The sequence below is a fragment of the Caenorhabditis briggsae genome (assembly GCF_000004555.2).
Source record: "Caenorhabditis briggsae complete genome, chrV, whole genome shotgun sequence".
Taxonomy (NCBI): domain Eukaryota; kingdom Metazoa; phylum Nematoda; class Chromadorea; order Rhabditida; family Rhabditidae; genus Caenorhabditis; species Caenorhabditis briggsae.
The window spans coordinates 17,618,579-17,635,851 of record NC_013488.2 but is presented as its reverse complement, the minus strand read 5'-3'; the positions used below and the strand labels follow the sequence as shown (position 1 = coordinate 17,635,851).

Genomic DNA, 17,273 nt, shown 5'->3' with positions numbered 1-17,273 from the left:
CCTGCCGGGTCCTGCGAGAAAAGCCACTTTATGATCTGTAACTTTGTTCATAGATAAGATACAGTATTCCAAATAATACTGTTTTGTAGAACTCGTAGAGCTCTATCATATCTAATTTAGTTGGTTCGAAAATATAGATTCTGAAAAGAATTATGGCAGGGCCCGCGAAGGTCCGGCAAAGGGTCGGATTACAAGTATGCAGTCTATTACTGGTGAATCCCAAAAATCTGAAACTATTACAAATTCCAACTTTTTGATTATTTGGATATTTGAATTTCTAAATTTCTGAATATTCCAGAAATTCTTAAAATCCAAAGATCTTAACTTTTGAATTTCTGAACTGTCCTCAAATACACCAATCCTGTATATTCTTTGATTTTTCGTTAGATAGATTCCCCAACTTTCTTCTCAAAAAATCCAGTTTTCCTTCGGAATTTTCCGTAAAATTCACCGTAAAAATCATGAGAAAAGATCAAAACGGACGGAGGATGTCCTCAAAAATAATCCTTATGATCTCACTATAAATAGATCTTGTAACCTAGTTAGAACGGCCCTCTTTTTTCAAACTACCGTAACTTTGGAAGTATTGGTATTATTGAGTTTGTCTGATTTCAATGTAATCAAAACCGTTTGAATTTTCATATTTAGTCTAAAACTGGAAAAATTACGGTAGTTTGAAAAAATCGAAAATCAAAATATTTTTTCGCAAAAAAATTTTTGAAGAACATTTTTTAAACTACCGTAACTTTGGAAATGTTCATTCGATTTTTGAAGTTATGGTATATTTGAGTTTGTCTTGTTTTGATAAACTCAAAACTGTTCAAATTTTTGAATTCGGATTTGAACTCAAAAAGTTACGGTAGCTTGAAAACTGAGATAATTTTTTTCAAAAAAACGTTTCTGGAACATTTTTTCAAACTACCGTAACTTTAACAATTTTCATCCGATATTGTGAAATTAGATATTTTTGAGTTTGACTTGTTTTGATAATTTCAAAACTGTCAAAATTTTTAAGTTCGGACTAGAACTCAAAAAGCTACGGTAGCTTGAAATTTTGAAAATTTTTAAATTTTCAAAAAAAAATCACAAGTTTCTATTTTCAGGATCAATGCACTGTATGTGGAGCCCAAAGTCAAAACTAGTCATTTTAATTGCAGGTAATTAAAATTTCCAATTTTTTCAAAAAAAAAAGTCATTAAAACTTTTTCCAGTTTCCCTAATAATTTCAATTATCTTCCTCACATGGTGCATTCTACCGTATGACTACAGTAATATCCCAAGGACCACACATTGTGATAATGTGAGTCTTTTAGGCGGGAAATTAAAAATTTCAAAAATTTCAGATTTTAAAAAACGAGACAAAGTATTTATTGTTCCCGATGTTTACGATAATCAGTGGGAGTGGATTAGGTGAGAGAATTTCTCAAAAATTTGATAAATTTGTTCAAGAAAAAATTAGGATTCCAAAAATCCAAGAATTCTGAAAATCAGCAAAAACTGAGCCGAGTTATGATGTTTTGAAGAAAAAAGTTAACAACTTTTTTCGAAATTTTATATTTTTCGAAATTTCAGGAAATCAATTATTCGAAATTTTCTCGCTTCTTGGAATGGCTGAAAAATTGAATCGAACTGCAATTTTCAATAAAAGAGACTGGTTTTTGAATTTTCGATTAAAAAATGTGAGGGAGAAAATTCCGAAAATCGCGGAAAATGTGAGATCGATGGATATTGAGGTACGGTACTTTTTTTTTGGAGAATTTAAATTTAATTTTTAAATAAAAGTTTCAATTTTCGAAAGGAATTTTGAAATCCTGATTTTTTGAAAATTTCAGATTTGTCGGAATTTTAAAAATACAGAAATTCAACATTTTTGAAAAATTCAGACTATCGTAACTTTTTGAGTTCTAGTCCGAACTTAAAAATTTTGACAGTTTTGAAATTATCAAAACAAGTCAAACTCAAAAATATCTAATTTTACAATATCGGATGAAAATTGTTAAAGTTACGGTAGTTTGAAAAAATGTTCCAGAAACGTTTTTTTGAAAAAAATTATCTCAGTTTTCAAGCTACCGTAACTTTTTGAGTTCAAATCCGAATTCAAAAATTTGAACAGTTTTGAGTTTATCAAAACAAGACAAACTCAAATATACCATAACTTCAAAAATCGAATGAACATTTCCAAAGTTACGGTAGTTTAAAAAATGTTCTCCAAAAATTTTTTTGCGAAAAAATATTTTGATTTTCGATTTTTTCAAACTACCGTAATTTTTCCAGTTTTAGACTAAATATGAAAATTCAAACGGTTTTGATTACATTGAAATCAGACAAACTCAATAATACCAATACTTCCAAAGTTACGGTAGTTTGAAAAAAGAGGGCCGTTCTAACTAGGTTACAAGATCTATTTATAGTGAGATCATAAGGATTATTTTTGAGGACATCCTCCGTCCGTTTTGATCTTTTCTCATGATTTTTACGGTGAATTTTACGGAAAATTCAGAAGGAAAACTGAAAAAAAAACTTTAGATCCATAATATGGAAATTTTCAAAAGTTCAGAAATTCAGAAATTCTAACATTTCAAAAATTTTCAGCCCTCCAACTCCATGCGATATATAAATTCTCCAGCTTGTTGTGAATACAATTTTCCTCACGTCCTCTATTGTGAGCAATCGAAATTCGTTGTGATCGATGGAAGATATTTTCAGGTGAATTTCCGAAAAAAATCTGTTTAAAAAATTTCAAAAAACTTTTTTTTTCCAGAGTTTCAAATATTTCGAAAATTTCGAATCTGAAATTCGCGGCTTTTTTGTGCCATCTGGATTAGAAATGGTGGAAGTTGATTCGATGATTTCTTTTGACGATTTGTCGAAATTCAAGTGAGATTATTAGAACAAATTTTGGAAAAAAAAAGTTTTTTTCAAATTTTTTTGGATTACAGTAATAACCCAATGTGATCGAATCTACAGTAATCCTTTAGAAATTGCGTTCACATTCGTCGTGGAGATTTCGTGACCGATGGACAGCATGCTGGAAGTGATCCGGAGTTCACTAGAAATGCCATTGAGTATATTTATGAGAAAAGTAAGTCTAACTTTTCAAGATTTCATCTGAAAAATTCGAAATTAAGGAATTTGGAATAAGTGTGTTCAAACGGTCAAAATGAGTATAATCATGACTAGGTTCGAAAGAAATTTTAAGAAAAAAAATTTTTTAGAACATTTTTGAGACTACCGTAATTTCTTTCAGTTTTGTCCGATTTTTGAAATTTTAAACTTTTTGAGTTTGTCTGTTTTAGCTGAACTTGAAACTATTTGAATTTTCAGGTTTGAACAAAAATTCCAAAAGTTACGGTAGTTTGAAAGTTTTGGCGCTTTTTTGGAAAAAAAGTTTTTGGTACATTTTTCAAACTACCGTAATTCATTCAATTTTTGTCAAATTTTTGAAAATTTAATTTTTTTGGGTTTGTCTATTTTAGCCAAACCTGAAACTGTTTGAATTTTTGAATTTAAACAAATATTCCAAAAGTTACGGTAGTTTGAAAATTCGAAAAAAACAGATTTTTTTGAAAAACAAAATTTGGTACATTTTTTTCAATCTACTGTAGCTCATTCAATTTTTGTTCAGTTTTTGAAATTTTTGTATTTCTGATTTTATCTATTTTTATCTAACGTTTCGGATTTTTGATTTTGGAGGAAAATTCCAAAAGTTACGGTAGTTTGAAAATTGTTTTTCAAACCTAGCAATATTTATACTCATTTTGAAGCTAATGGTACTTAGATTCAATTTTCCTATTTTTCAAAAAATTTCAGCCAATTTTTTTTCAGATCCCGGTCCAATTTTCATCTTCAGCAATGAACAAAATTGGGTGAAACAGGAAATTTCGAAAAAATCAAAATTGAAAAATGAGATTCGAATAATGCCAACGCCAAAAGAGAAGCCGTTCAAGGATTTGTATTTTTCTCAAAAATACTGTAATTCGGTGTTAATTACAGGTAATTAACCAATTAAAAAATTTTGCAAAACATTTTTTTTTTTGGCGCCAATTTTTTTTTTCAAAAATTTTGATATTTTCAGCTCCTTCCTCTACATTTGGCTGGTGGTTAGGATATTTGTCAAAAAATCAGACCAATGTTTATTTTAGAGATATTCGGGAAGTTGAGGATAGTGTAAGTACAGTAATCTTTTTCAAAAAAAAAATTATTTTCAGGTAAAATACCAAATGATCGATGACGATTTTTTCCCTGCGAAATGGAATAAATTGGGCATGATGAGCAATAATGGGACTATTTTTCTGAAGAAAAATGTCTGAAAATCTCGAAATTTTAGTTTGACTTTTTGTGATCTCTAATTTTTTAAAAATAAATTTTTTTGAATTTTTTTTTAATTCCATATTTATACTCATTAGAACCGGTTTTATTTGCTGATTCTAACCTTGCAATTTGTTTTGAGCTAGCTTGAAAATGTGCAAAGTTACGGGCCCAATTGCGCGCCAGTGAGAGACGCAGACACTCTCGCTGTCTGCGTCTCTTCTCGGCACGCGCGCGCAAATAGGGGCGTAACTTTGTTCATTTCTGAGCTAGCTCAATGAAACTTTCACTATTAAATTCATCAAAAAAAGACGGTTAGAATGAGTATAAATATCAAATAGTTTGGGGAATTTTTTTTTTAATATTTCGAAATATGGTTTTTAATTGTTCTACAGTCCAGGAAAAAAATACAACCAGGAATTAACCTGAGAAAACAAATTTAGATAAAATTAATGAAAAATTACCAGTCTTTATTCAACTTAACACATAATTAACAAAAAAAATCTGAAATTTCAAAAAAAAGGAAACAACTTTTCAAAAAACTTTAAAAATTCAAAAATTTAAAAAAAGTTTGTAAACAAGGAATATTCAAATGAGTATCTAAAGAAGTTCAAAAATTTGGAAAAATAGGATTTCTCATATTATTTGGCTGCTGGCGGTGGTTGTTTGGGATTTGGGGGTAAATGTTCTGAAAAAACAGAATTTTTATAAAATTAATTTTTTCAAATGGTTCTAACTTTGTCAATTCTGGTCCGCACCTAGAAATGTATTCATTTTCATTTTCAGCATGTTGTGAGCTACAAAATGAGCCTAAACACGCCCTTATTCGCTTCACTTTGAAATTTCATGGGTCCATGCACCTTTGAATTTGGGATTACTGTAGACTTTCGAAATTTTCCAAAACCAGGCTTGTTTATACTTAAATTGAAGCTCTCAACGCAGCAAATCTAAAAATTTAAAGTTCAAGTAAATTGGGTTACTGTACTTCGAGTTATGGTAAAATGAATTTTTGAAATTTGATATTTTTCCAAACTTTAAGGTCATTTCAAAGCTCTCGGAGAGCCAAACTCGAAATGTTTCATATATGTCACACTTAGCACAATATAAGCTTCAAAATAGGCATACACACGCCTAGTTTTACCCTGTCCCTAACTTTCAAGGGTCAATGCGCCTTTAAAATTGGGATTACTGTAGATTTTCGAACATCTTCAAAACTAGGAGTGTTTATACTCATTTCGAAGCTCTCAAAAAGCTATACTCGAAAATTATGATTTTAAATGTGTTGGGTTACTGTACTTCGAGTAATGGACCAAACAAGAATTGAGAAATTTCAAATTTCTCCAAATATTGGTCTTCTGGGCTCATTTTAAAGCTCTCGAAAAGCCCAATTCATTTTTTGTTGTAATTTTCACACTCAGCACAATATGAGCTTTAAAATAAGCCTAAACACGCCTATATTTTCTCTACTTCGAAATTCTCCGCGCCTTTAAAATTGGGATTGTTGTAGATTTCCAAAATCCAGCAAACATAGGCTTTTTTAGGCTCATTTTGAAGCTCATAACGAGTAGAATTTGAAATCCTAAAAATAATGAATACCTGGTGACTCTCCGGTCCACGAGCCCATCTTCCCGACCAAAAACTCTGAAAACCATCGTTTGATGGTTTCCAGAGAAACTTCTGGAATTTTCTCGTCCTCTTGAACATTCGGCTGATCATTTAATTCCGAAATAAATCCATGAATATTTTTTAGGGTCTGAGAGGCTGTGTGGCCCATTCGAAACTGAATTTCAACCATGTCCCTTCGAAATGTCGCACTTTTCCAATCATAATACTCTTTTGGATGTTGTGTCACAAATTTCAGCTCATCATCCCGAACTTTTGGCTTTTCCAGTTTTGCCGTCTTTTTTGGCATTTTTTTTGAGGCTCTGTAGATTATTAAAATTAATTGAAAAAGCACGGAAAATGAATAAAAATTCTCAATTATTTCAAAAAGTTCAAAAATCCAAAGAAAAACTTTAAAGGTGGGGGGACAGGAGATTTTTCGTATTTTTTTTGTAGCTAGAGTATGCATTCTACCGTGACGGTGTACAACGCTTAATGTCACTCTGCGTACAGCTGTCGTCCTCGCCTTTATGTATGCAATCGGGCGGCCGCTTTCTCTTTGCCCGCGTGGCTCAGTCGGTAGCGGCGCCGCACCCTCAATCATCGCCCTCACAAGTTCAACTCCTCGAGGGGCATCTTTGAACGAAATTTCCAGAACATTATTTTTTTCATGTCCCCCCACCTTTAAAGCTCGAATATCCTAAACAAAGTAAAGATAATTTCCGTTTTTTTTCGTGGGAGGTGAATTCGGACGTGGAATCAACTTTGGCTTAGGATGGATAAGGAAGAGGATGAGGATCGGATATGGATCGAGTACTTGAAAGGCTCTGAAAGGCTCACTGGAGAAGGTTGTAATCGGGGGGTGGAACTTCGGTATGAGACCTATATCATTCGAAAGCTGAGAATGAGACATTTTCAAATATGTATTTTGATTTTGCTGAGGAGCTACCAGTTTCGAGAAAATCGGGTTCGAAATCTGAGAAATTGCAAATGCAAAGGGGGGACCCCATAGTGTTTTTTTTTGCGAAAATTCCAAAAGCGAAAATTCGAGTGAGATTTAAACGTGAGGAAAACATATATATATATATATATATATATATATATATATAAGAAAAAGGAAATTTTGAAAAAATTATATTCTTGACGAAAAGAACTGCGTGAATTAAATTAGAAACCCAAGACCCAAGATGACCTCAGGGAGATAAGATTACTATAAAGGAAGAGAAAAAGTAGAGGGAACAATCAGTTCTCCCTTTTCGGAGCTCCTGAGAGGGGACCGGAGAAGGGACCCGGACTCCGGATTCCGGATTCCGGGGTTCAGATTCCTGTATTCGGATTCCGGAAATCTGGGTCCGGATTTCTAGATCCGGATTCCTGGGTCCGGATTCCGGAAATCTGGGTCCGGATTTCTAGATCCGGATTCCTGGGTCCGGATTCCGGAAATCTGGGTCCGGATTCCAAATTCCGAAATTCCGGGTCCGTGTTCCAGATTCCTGGATCCGGATTTCGGATTCCTGAATCCGGATTCTTGGTCCGGATTCCGAATCCCGAGGTCCGAAAAAAGAAAAAAAGAAAAACGATTGGAAGTTCTTTGATTAGCTTTTCAGATTTCTGATTGATTAAAGAATTTAAAGGTGGGGGGACATGAAAAAAAAAAAAATGTTCTCGAAATTCCGTTCAAAGATGCCTCTCGAGGAGTTGAACTTGTGAGGGCGATGATTGAGGGTGCGGCGCCGCTACCGACTGAGCCACGCGTGCAAAGAGAAAGCGCACGCCCGATTTCATACATAAAGGCGGGACGACAGCTGTACGCAGAGTGACATTAAGCGTTGTACACCGTCACGGTAGAATGCATACTCTAGCTACAAAAAAAACTACGAAAAATCTCCTGTCCCCCCCCCCCCCCACCTTTAAAGAATTTAAGAAAAAAATATTCTGACAACCTCGGAAATCTTTAAAAAACTGAGAAATAAGTTATTCGTTACTTTTTGGGAAAAAAGGAAACTGAAAATTTCTTTTTGAAAATTTTCTTTAAAAAATTTCAAATTCAGAAATTCAGAAATTTATTTATTGAGAAAAAAATGACTTTGAGCTTAAAATTTATGTGAAAATCCGAAAAAAAAACACTGCACTCTCGACTTTTTTTTGTCTGAAAATCTACTTTCATCGGAAAAAAAATCCTGCTTTTTAGAAACTATTTTAGACTTTTTTTTCGCTATTTTTTACCTATCATTATCTCATAAACCTTCAAAGTAAAGCCAAAAAAAACTCTAATTATAGCCTTAAAATTCCAGCAAAATGTCATAAAAATGACCAAGAAAACACCTTTTCTCGAAAAAAATAGCCGCGCGATTTTAGAGGAATTCGGAGAAGAAGAAGAAGAGGAAAACAACGACACGCCGACTAGCAGAAAAATGAGTGAGGAAGGAGAAGAAGAAGGCGAGAAATAGTACAGAAAATGAAGAGAGTGGTTAGAGAAAACGAGGAAAAAACTTTCTCGCATGATAGAGGAAAAGAGAGAGAGAGAGAGAAAGAGGAAGAGAGAGAGAGAGAGAGAGAGAGAGAGAGAGAGAGAGAGAGAGACGCAGAGAATTGGGCGCCGCGGAAGAAGAAAGTGACCAACAAACAACATGGCTGTCGCGCCCGAGGCGCACGGGTTTTGGGTTTTGAATTTCTTTCGAATATCAGCATACTTTTAAAATTCCGGGCCGGCCCGCCAAAGCCCGGGCCCGGGCCCGGGCCGGGTTGGGCCTGAGGAAATTTTCAAGGCCCGGTGTCAAAAATTCTGTATTTTTGAGCCAAATTTTGAGCTCTCAATATAATTTTTTCCATTTTTTTTCGTATTTCGGATTGTTTGTCTGTCTGATCAAAAAAGATCGAAAAACTCGAAAAAAAATTTTTTGGTTGGAAAAAATCACATAAGGGTCCCCCCTTATGTGTTTTTTGAAAATTTCGAAACTAGTGAAATGACGGGCCCGGGCCGGGCCTCCGAAATTCCGGAAAAAGCCCGGCCCGGCCCGTTACAAGTATGAATATCAGGTTTTTGTACAGCTTCAAATTTTTGCAACAGTAGCCCAAAAGCTTTGAAAAAAGCATTTTTTAACTTCCGTTGTTAAGAGCTACAAAATGATTATAAAAATGGCAATTTTCGAAGAATTTCAGAAATCTACAGTAATCCCAAATTTCAAGTCGCAGGGACTCATGAAATTTCAAAATGAGCATAAACACGCCTAGGTTTAGTGGATTTTGAAAATCTACAGTAATCCTAAATTTATAGGCGCAAGGACCCATGAAATTCCAAAGTAAACCGAACGAGGTCTTGATTGGGCTCATTTTGAAGATCGGAACATGACGATTTCAAAAATTTAAGTCAACAACTTAATTTTGAGAAAATTACCGTAAAACCTCTAATAGAATGACACCCGGATCGGCCACTTTGAGCCTATATATCTCATTTTCTGTGAAAGATATCAAAAAGTGGCTAATTAGTAAAATGTTGCTGATATCCTGATAAACATTTTACTAGTTAACCACTTTTTGATATCTTTCAAAAGAAGTGAGATATATAGGCTCAAAGTGGACGATCCGGGTGTCGTTCTATTAGAGGTTTTACGGTAACCGAGCTATTTCAAAAAATAAAATTCCAAAAAAAAATTTATTTCAATTAAAAAATATTCACACAGCCAGAGAAAAACCAGAATTATTCACCAGACAATGTGCTCATTAATACCATATGGCTCATAATTCATTCTCTCAAAATGACTGTGGTATCCTTTTTTTGGTCCAACGATAAAATACAATCCGTGATCAGCAATCAGTCCTCGAGTGCATAATATCTGAAAATTTCCATGGAAAAAGCTTCAAATTGAGCCTAAACACAGCCTATTTTGCTATAATTTGAAATTTTCAAAATCGCCAAAAATGAAAATCTAGGCCTAACATGCCTTCGAATTCAGTGATTTCTGTATTGTTGAGTTTGTCTTGTCTAGACAGTCACAATGAGCTCAAACATGACATGTTTTACTCAATTTTGAATTTTGAGGTTTAAAGGCGCATGGTCCCTTCGAAAAATTGGAAAAAAACGAGATTTTTGAACAGTGGTCGTGTTTGGGCTCATTTTATCTAATTTTTTGGACTTGCCCTGTCTATAGCTTTAAAATGAGCCCGAATATGACCCATTTTGGTAAAACTTGAAATTTGAAATTTTGAAAATCTTGACATTTTTTGTTGACTGAAGGGAAAATCGGATTCAGCATGTTTACTTTAAAAGAAAGCAATTTTGGATTGAAAAATGCAAAAAATGAAATGAAAAAAGGAAAAAAATTGGTGAAGAAAGTTCCAGAATTTTTGGAGAATTCTGTGAATTTTCCGAATTTAGAAGAAGAAATCAAATTTTATTCAAAACTCATGTTTGAAAATTCTGAAGTCCCGCTAAAAATTCAGAAGACGTTGGAAGTGATTCAGAAGACTCTCCAGAAGATTCCGAACTCGAAAGCGATCCAGAAGACGATTTAGACGACGTCAAGGATTCTGAAACCTCGAAAATTCTCATTTTTCTTCTTTTCCCGATTCTTGGAGCTATTGTTTTTTACTGGATTTTTCTTGAATTTTACGCTTTCTCATGAATAAATTTTTGTGAAACTTGATTTTTCGAATTTGGGGCATCGAGAGCTTTGAAATGAGTATAAACAAGCTGTACTTTGTGGAAATTTGATTTTCGGGCCATTTTTTGAAAATGGCCCGTACTTAGGATACGGTACCATAAAAAATCTAGAAAATAAAAATTTCGTATTTTTCAAGTTTTGAGCTTCAAAATGAGCCTAAACACGACCACTTTTGGTGAAAATTGAAAGTTTTCTTCAGGGGTCCATTTTTCAAGGATCCATGCGCCTTTAAAATCGGAAATTCAAAATTGTCAGAAAGTGGTCATGTTTAGGCTCATTTTGAAGCCTAGAACATGAAAAACTCAAAACTCAAAAACTTTTCCGTTTACCTTCGAAATGAAAAGAGATACAGTAGGATTTATAGATTTGGCTTTGAAGGATAAAGTGAATCTACCGTATCTTGGCCAGTTTTTGGTACAGGAACACAACTTAAGTCACATTTTTGAGTTTAACAAGTTTTGCGCTTTGAAATGAGCCTAAACACGACTAGTTTTGGTCAAGAATGAAAATTTTCAATTTTTCAAGGGTCCATGCGCCTTTAAACTTGGAAATTCAAAATTGTCAGAAATATGTCGTGTTTGGGCCCATTTTAAAGCTCTCAACGCGACAAACTGAAATTTTCAAGTTTCGAAAATCCTAGAAGTTCAGAAAACTCCAAAAAAATAGGAAAAAAAAACAATTTTCCAAAAATTTTCAAAAAATTTTTTTTACTAATTTTCAAAAAATCACTTCAGATCGAAACCCAAATAATTTTTTCTATATTTCCTATCTCTACTACTCTAAAATTATTGCGAAATCCTCCACAACATTGGTCAACACGCGTTCTTATTTTTCTCAAATGTCTGCGTCTTTCAAAAAATCGAAAAAAAGATATTACTCATGCTAAAAAGGCCCAAAATATAAGGAATTTTGGAAAATTGTGTGAAATTTCGAAATATTACAGAACTTTGGATAATTTCAGATATCAAAATGGGATTTGTATATAAGGAAAATCTGGAAAATGAGATTATTATACTTGAAATTTGAATTTTAGCTTATATTTCTAAAAACATGGCTTTCACCCCTACACTTGTCAAGGTAATTAGAATATTTCGAAAGAAAATTTTCAGAATTTTCTAGAATTTCCCATTTCCAGCTCGCCGAGTCCTACAGATCTGACAAAATGGTGTGCAGGAAATGCTATGCTCGTCTGCCGAAAGGAGCCACCAACTGCCGAAAGAGCAAATGTGGACATTCTAGCGATTTGAGAAAGAAGAAAGAAATCAAGTAGGAATTTTCTAAAATTAGAGGCTGAGAGCTTCAAAATGAGCCTAAACAAGCCTATGTTTTTGAAAATTTAGAATTTCTCGCCTTTTTTTGAATGGGTTCTAACTTGAGATACAGTAATCCAAACTTTTCAAAAATAACATTTTTGAATTTGCCAAGTTAAGAGCTTCAAAATGAGCCTCAACACGACTATAATTGGAATTTTTTGAAATTTTTCGACATTTTTTGGGGGGTCATGCGCCTTTAAACCTGAAATTTCAAAATTAAGCAAAGATAGTCGTGTTTAGGCTCATTTTGAAGCGCCTAACTTGAGGAATTCAAAAAATATTTTTTCAAAACTTTTCGCGGTACCGTATTCCAAGTATGGACCACTAAAAAAGGTTTAAAGTTGAAATTTCTCCAAAGTACGGCTTGTTTATACTATTTTTGAAGCTCTCGGCTAGGCAAAATCAAAAAATTTGGTTTCAATATACTTTATTGATTCTTTTCAGATGTCATCCACCAAAAATTGCCTACAAATAGACAACCTGGGTGGTCCATCTTTTTTTTTTTTTTTCGACATAATTTATTTTTTTTTGGGGGTTTTTTTTTTTACTTTTTTTGATCTCTGAATGTTTAAATCTTTAATTTTGTGTGTTTTCAATAAAGCTTTTTTTAACCCAACAATTCCAAATCTGAAAATTTTCAGAGAAAAAAAAAGTTTGCAACAAAAGCGTTGATTATTCGGAAAGCCGTACTTTGGAGAAATTTTAACTTTAAACCTTTTTTAGTGGTCCATACTTGGGATACGGCACCGCGAAAAGTTTTGAAAAAATATTTTCTGAATTCCTCAAGTTAGGCGCTTCAAAATGAGCCTAAACACGACTATCTTTGCTTAATTTTGAAATTTCAGGTTTAAAGGCGCATGACCCCCCAAAAAATGTGGAAAAATTTCAAAAAATTCCAATTATAGTCGTGTTGAGGCTCATTTTGAAGCTCTAAGAAAAAAATTTTATTAAACAAACGCGTTTTCAGGAACGTTTTTCAATGGAACAAGAGAAAAAGTGATAGATTTTGAGACAACAAATCTCAGATGAAGTGAAAATTCTGAATTTATAATTCTGAAATACCAAATACTGAAATGTTCAGTGATTTTGAATGGGCTGCCCAGTAGATTGTAGATTTCTCCATTGATTTGACAATTTTTGAAAATGATTTTGAACTTTTCAAGACGTTGATTTTGGAGGAATTTCTGAAAAATGTTTAATTTCCGAATTTCTGAATTCTTGAATTCTTGAATTCTTGAATTCTTGAATTCTTGAATTATTGAATTCTTGAATTCTTGAATTCCTAATTTTCCAGAACCTCCTCACCTCCTTCAAGTACGCCACATCTTCCGACGAAACGTTCTCCACTAGAATCTCTCCTTTTTTAAAATGAGCAATTTCAAAATTCTGAATTTCCGTAATAATTCGATAACTTGGACAATAAATCTCTTCAGAATCCATTCACGCCTTCATTTTCGAAATTTCGTTTAATTCCAAAAATTTTCGATCTTCCGAAAAGTCGATTCGTTGGATTGTACGATTTTCTTCTACTTTGGAAGTGTCGTGAACAAAATTGAAAACCAAAATTTTCGGAAAAATGAATTCCAAAATTTTCTTTAATTCCTCTTGTTTTGTCGAAACCATCCATAAAGTTTCAACTTTTAGAAACTTTTTGGGTCCAATAGAATTTTTTAATTCTCCCAAAAATTTCAGATTTCTCTCATATAATTTTGAAAAATCCGGCGTTCGATTTTGTCGAAAAATCCTGGTCAAATCAAAATTGAATGTGATTTTCTGAATTTCTCCTTTCTGAAATTTCAGCTGCAATTCCAAATCTTTGAAAAAAATCGATTGAAAATTTTCCTCGGAAAAATATTGTTTCCTTCGAAATCTTCCATTTTCAGTTGTTTCAATTCTCGCCTGATTTGGTCCATTTTCAAAGTACAGTAATCTCTGAAAATTATCGGCTTTCAAATGATATTCAGGTGATAATTGTATTTCATATCCGATTGATCGAAAATCATCGAAAGAAATTCCAATTTCATGAATATAGGTATCAGGTTTCACGGTGTCCACACATTTTCGAATTCCAGCGGAAACTTTTCGCAGGATTTGGCTGAAAACTTAAAAAATGAATTCATCACGTTTACAGCTTCAAAATGAGCGCAAACACCACCCAATTTGTTGAAATTGGAAATTTTGAGTTTTCCGGAAAAAAATTTAAATATTTCAAAATTTTTCGAAACTCATCTCGTTTATGCTCATTTTGACCGCCTTGACAAGCTTATTTCAGAAAATTATTTTTAATGAAAATATGACACAAATTGAGCAAGTTACGGTAGAATTTCCAGAGTTTTTGAAAAATGTCTCTAGCCCACCGAAAATTTGTATTATCAGAAAACGTCGTGTTTAGGCTCATATTGACCGTTTTACCAAGCTGATTATGAACATTTTGTTATCAGAGAGATCAGAAAAGAATTTGAAGAGTTACGGTAGAATTTTTGAGAAAATCTCCAAAAAAAAACTCACATTTCAAAAAGGCCCAAATGTTTCAACAAAATCTCCATTATCAAATTATTTTCAAAAACTTTCAGTGACAAAATGTTATCGATTGGCTTAATTGATAGTTTCCTGAGGTCCTGAAAATATCATCATCATCATTCTTACAATTGTTATATAAATATATGAAGTAGTGTCTCTTTATTTCTCGGTCTGTCAGCAAATTTTGAAAAGCTTGAAAATTAAATTAAATTGACGTGACCCTTTGAGTAAGACAGGGGAGCGAAGCGACGAACGGAAGATATAGGTTATATTGCGCCGAAGGCGCACCAGCCAGCTTTTTGAAGCGTCGGAGGCGCGGCAAACAAAAATAAATGAAGTTGCGTTTCTTTATTTATTTATATCTCACTCTGTCCGCACATGTGGAAAAACTTGAATTAAAATATAAACTGATGTGATCTTTAAAAAGGGAGTGAGTCGCGAAGCGCCGAAGGCGCACCAGCCAGCTGTTTGTAGCGCCTGAGGCGCGGCAAACAGGCTGGTAAAATTTTTAAAAAGTTAAAAAATTTAATTACAGGGTGGCTTTTAATTACCGGCACATAATTTTGGCGGCATGGTTCTCGTTGCTGGTACGCAATAGGAGCATCAAATTTTGTACGTTTAATTATTAATTCATAATTAGTATTTCTGCCAATTTTCAGATTTATTGGTCGAGCTTCAGCTAAATGGCGAGCCCTAACGTCCACCATGCGAAGTTATCAGCCTTCAGATGTAGGGCGTTAATCGAAACGAGATCATTTAACGCATTGCGATTGCAGACGTGTGGTGTTTTGAGGTAATCAAAAGATTCACCGAGTCTGGATCTCTATTTGATCGCATTGGGAGAAGAAGAAAAGCTACGGTGACAACTACAGAAAACGTTGAAGCTGTTGGATATCAAATCAGGAGTAGCCTACATAGATCGTTCAGAAAATTGGCCATTAATATGGTTTTTAGTTCAAAAGATAGCCCGAAAGAGGCTTAATCTAAAATGCTATTGTATTCCAAAAGCAGTCATCTTGTCGGAGAGCAATAAGCAGTTGCGTCTGGACAAGGCTAAATTTCCTCTGGGTGGCACGCAGCGAGGAAAACATTTGGGGTCCGTTTTCTTTACGAGCAGTGGTTCACGATTGAAGCCGAATCCAACTTTCAAAGTTTTTATGGATTAGCCACGGATAGCAAGGAAGCTTTTGAAAAAGAAAAAAATCATTCCTGGAGTTTTCCACCCGGCCAGAATTACGGTTTTTTATGCGATATGCTCAAATAGCAACTTTCATAGATAAAAACGTCCGTGTCGTCGAAAAAAAGTACATCGAGCAAATCTTGAAGAAGAATCTGCTCCCACGGACCGAATACTACTTTGAACGGGTACATTTGGTTCACCAGAATGACGAAGCTCCAGGCCACACCGCCAAATTCACCCAGCAGTGGTGCGAGGCGCACCTGCCTGGGGAGACGAATGGCCAGCCTACTCGCTGGATTTGAAACCCCTTGANTATTTCATCTAGGGTTTTGCAGAACAAGGTCTGCTCAACACCCTATTCAACTTTAGCGGCTCTGGAACAAATACTTTTCGAGAAATGGTACAAACTTTCGACCGTGCCACCATCAATGCCTACCGACGACGTCTTCCGACCGTAACTGAGGCGAACGATGACCAAATCGAAAAATTCTTGTTGATTATAATTTTCGTACGTTTAAATAAATATACTGTTGAGTTTCATCGGTTTTCGGCTATTACTTTTCGAGAAAACCTCTTTCAAACATGTGCCGGTAATTGAAAGCCACCCTGTACTCAACATCTGAAACTCTTGCCTTTTTAGCCTTTTCCTCGAAACTGAAACTGGTAAAATTCACATTATTTCCGTCGAATCGATATCCGAAAAATCGATTTTTTCCATTTGGAATTGGCCAAACTTCAGATTTTTTGACTCTTGGAGAATTCGAAAGTGGTTGGAATCCTCCGAAACTTTCAGGAAATATTGATTTTTCGAAATGGTTTTTACAATGGAGCCAAATAGAGAAAAATGGACGACTGATGAAAACCTGTATGAAAATTAGAAATTTAGAATTTCAGATTTTTCTAATTATCTAAAATTCAATTCGAAATTTCGATGAAATTTTGAAAAATTCCGAGAAATGCGAACATTTCAAAAAATCAGTATCAAGAATTCAAGAATTCAAGAATTCAAGAATTCAAGAATTCAAAAAAAAACTAACTTTTCGAATGTTCTCCAACATTTCCAGTGTAATTTCCTCCACTTTGATCCATAACCTTATTTCTTCTTCATCAAAATTCTCCGTTTTCCACATTTCCAATGACAGTAACCTTATCACATCTACAGTAATCCCATCATCCAAATCTATCAGGCGTACTGTATTCATTGCCTGCATATCAAAGTACGGTAGCACCATAATAGCATTGGCAATTGAATGTGTTCGTAATGCCACTGTTTCACAGATCAGTTTTTGGTCAGATTTTAGAATTTTTTCCAAGTTTTTATAAATTCGAAATTCAATTGGATCCAAATAATTTTTACGAAATTCCTGATTTTTGTGATCTTCCGAATACCAAAAATCAATGAAAAAAACTCGAAATTTCTTCCTCTGCTCCTTTAAAATCTTCTCCAAATCTTCCAAAAAAATCGATAAAAAATCAACGTTTTCTACAGTAATCTCTTCATTTAGATGTCGGATTACTGTATCCTCTCCAAATTGTAAAAAATCGATATTCAATTTTTCTGAGCCATATAAACAATGAAATTGGGCTTTCCTTCTGGCAAAAGATATTGCTAGGACTTCTAATTTGTTGAAAAATTGGTTGGGAAATTTTATAAATTTTGAAAAATGGACCATCTGAAAATTATTA

At 33.9% G+C, this 17,273-nt stretch overlaps 3 protein-coding genes across 3 annotated transcripts; all 3 read left to right on the top strand.

Moving 5' to 3' along the window:
• Nucleotides 1-1,108: 1,108 nt before the first annotated feature.
• Nucleotides 1,109-4,310, top strand: CBG17800 (the record flags this gene model as incomplete). The annotated part of the gene is made up of 11 exons (XM_002648855.1): nt 1,109-1,157; nt 1,212-1,300; nt 1,344-1,410; nt 1,573-1,738; nt 2,275-2,359; nt 2,593-2,706; nt 2,762-2,877; nt 2,979-3,082; nt 3,826-3,993; nt 4,076-4,167; nt 4,209-4,310. The coding sequence occupies 11 exons, from the start codon at nt 1,109-1,111 to the stop codon at nt 4,308-4,310; spliced, it is 1,152 nt and encodes a 383-aa protein (XP_002648901.1).
• A 2,375-nt stretch (nt 4,311-6,685) lies between these two features.
• Nucleotides 6,686-11,189, top strand: CBG17797 (the record flags this gene model as incomplete). The annotated part of the gene is made up of 5 exons (XM_002648854.1): nt 6,686-6,783; nt 7,129-7,462; nt 8,205-8,349; nt 10,354-10,493; nt 11,100-11,189. 5 exons carry the CDS (start codon nt 6,686-6,688, stop codon nt 11,187-11,189), a joined length of 807 nt encoding a protein of 268 aa, XP_002648900.1.
• Nucleotides 11,190-11,624: 435 nt separating this feature from the next.
• On the top strand, nt 11,625-11,844 carry CBG17796 (the record flags this gene model as incomplete). The annotated part of the gene is made up of 2 exons (XM_002648853.1): nt 11,625-11,651; nt 11,710-11,844. 2 exons carry the CDS (start codon nt 11,625-11,627, stop codon nt 11,842-11,844), a joined length of 162 nt encoding a protein of 53 aa, XP_002648899.1.
• Nucleotides 11,845-17,273: the final 5,429 nt, after the last annotated feature.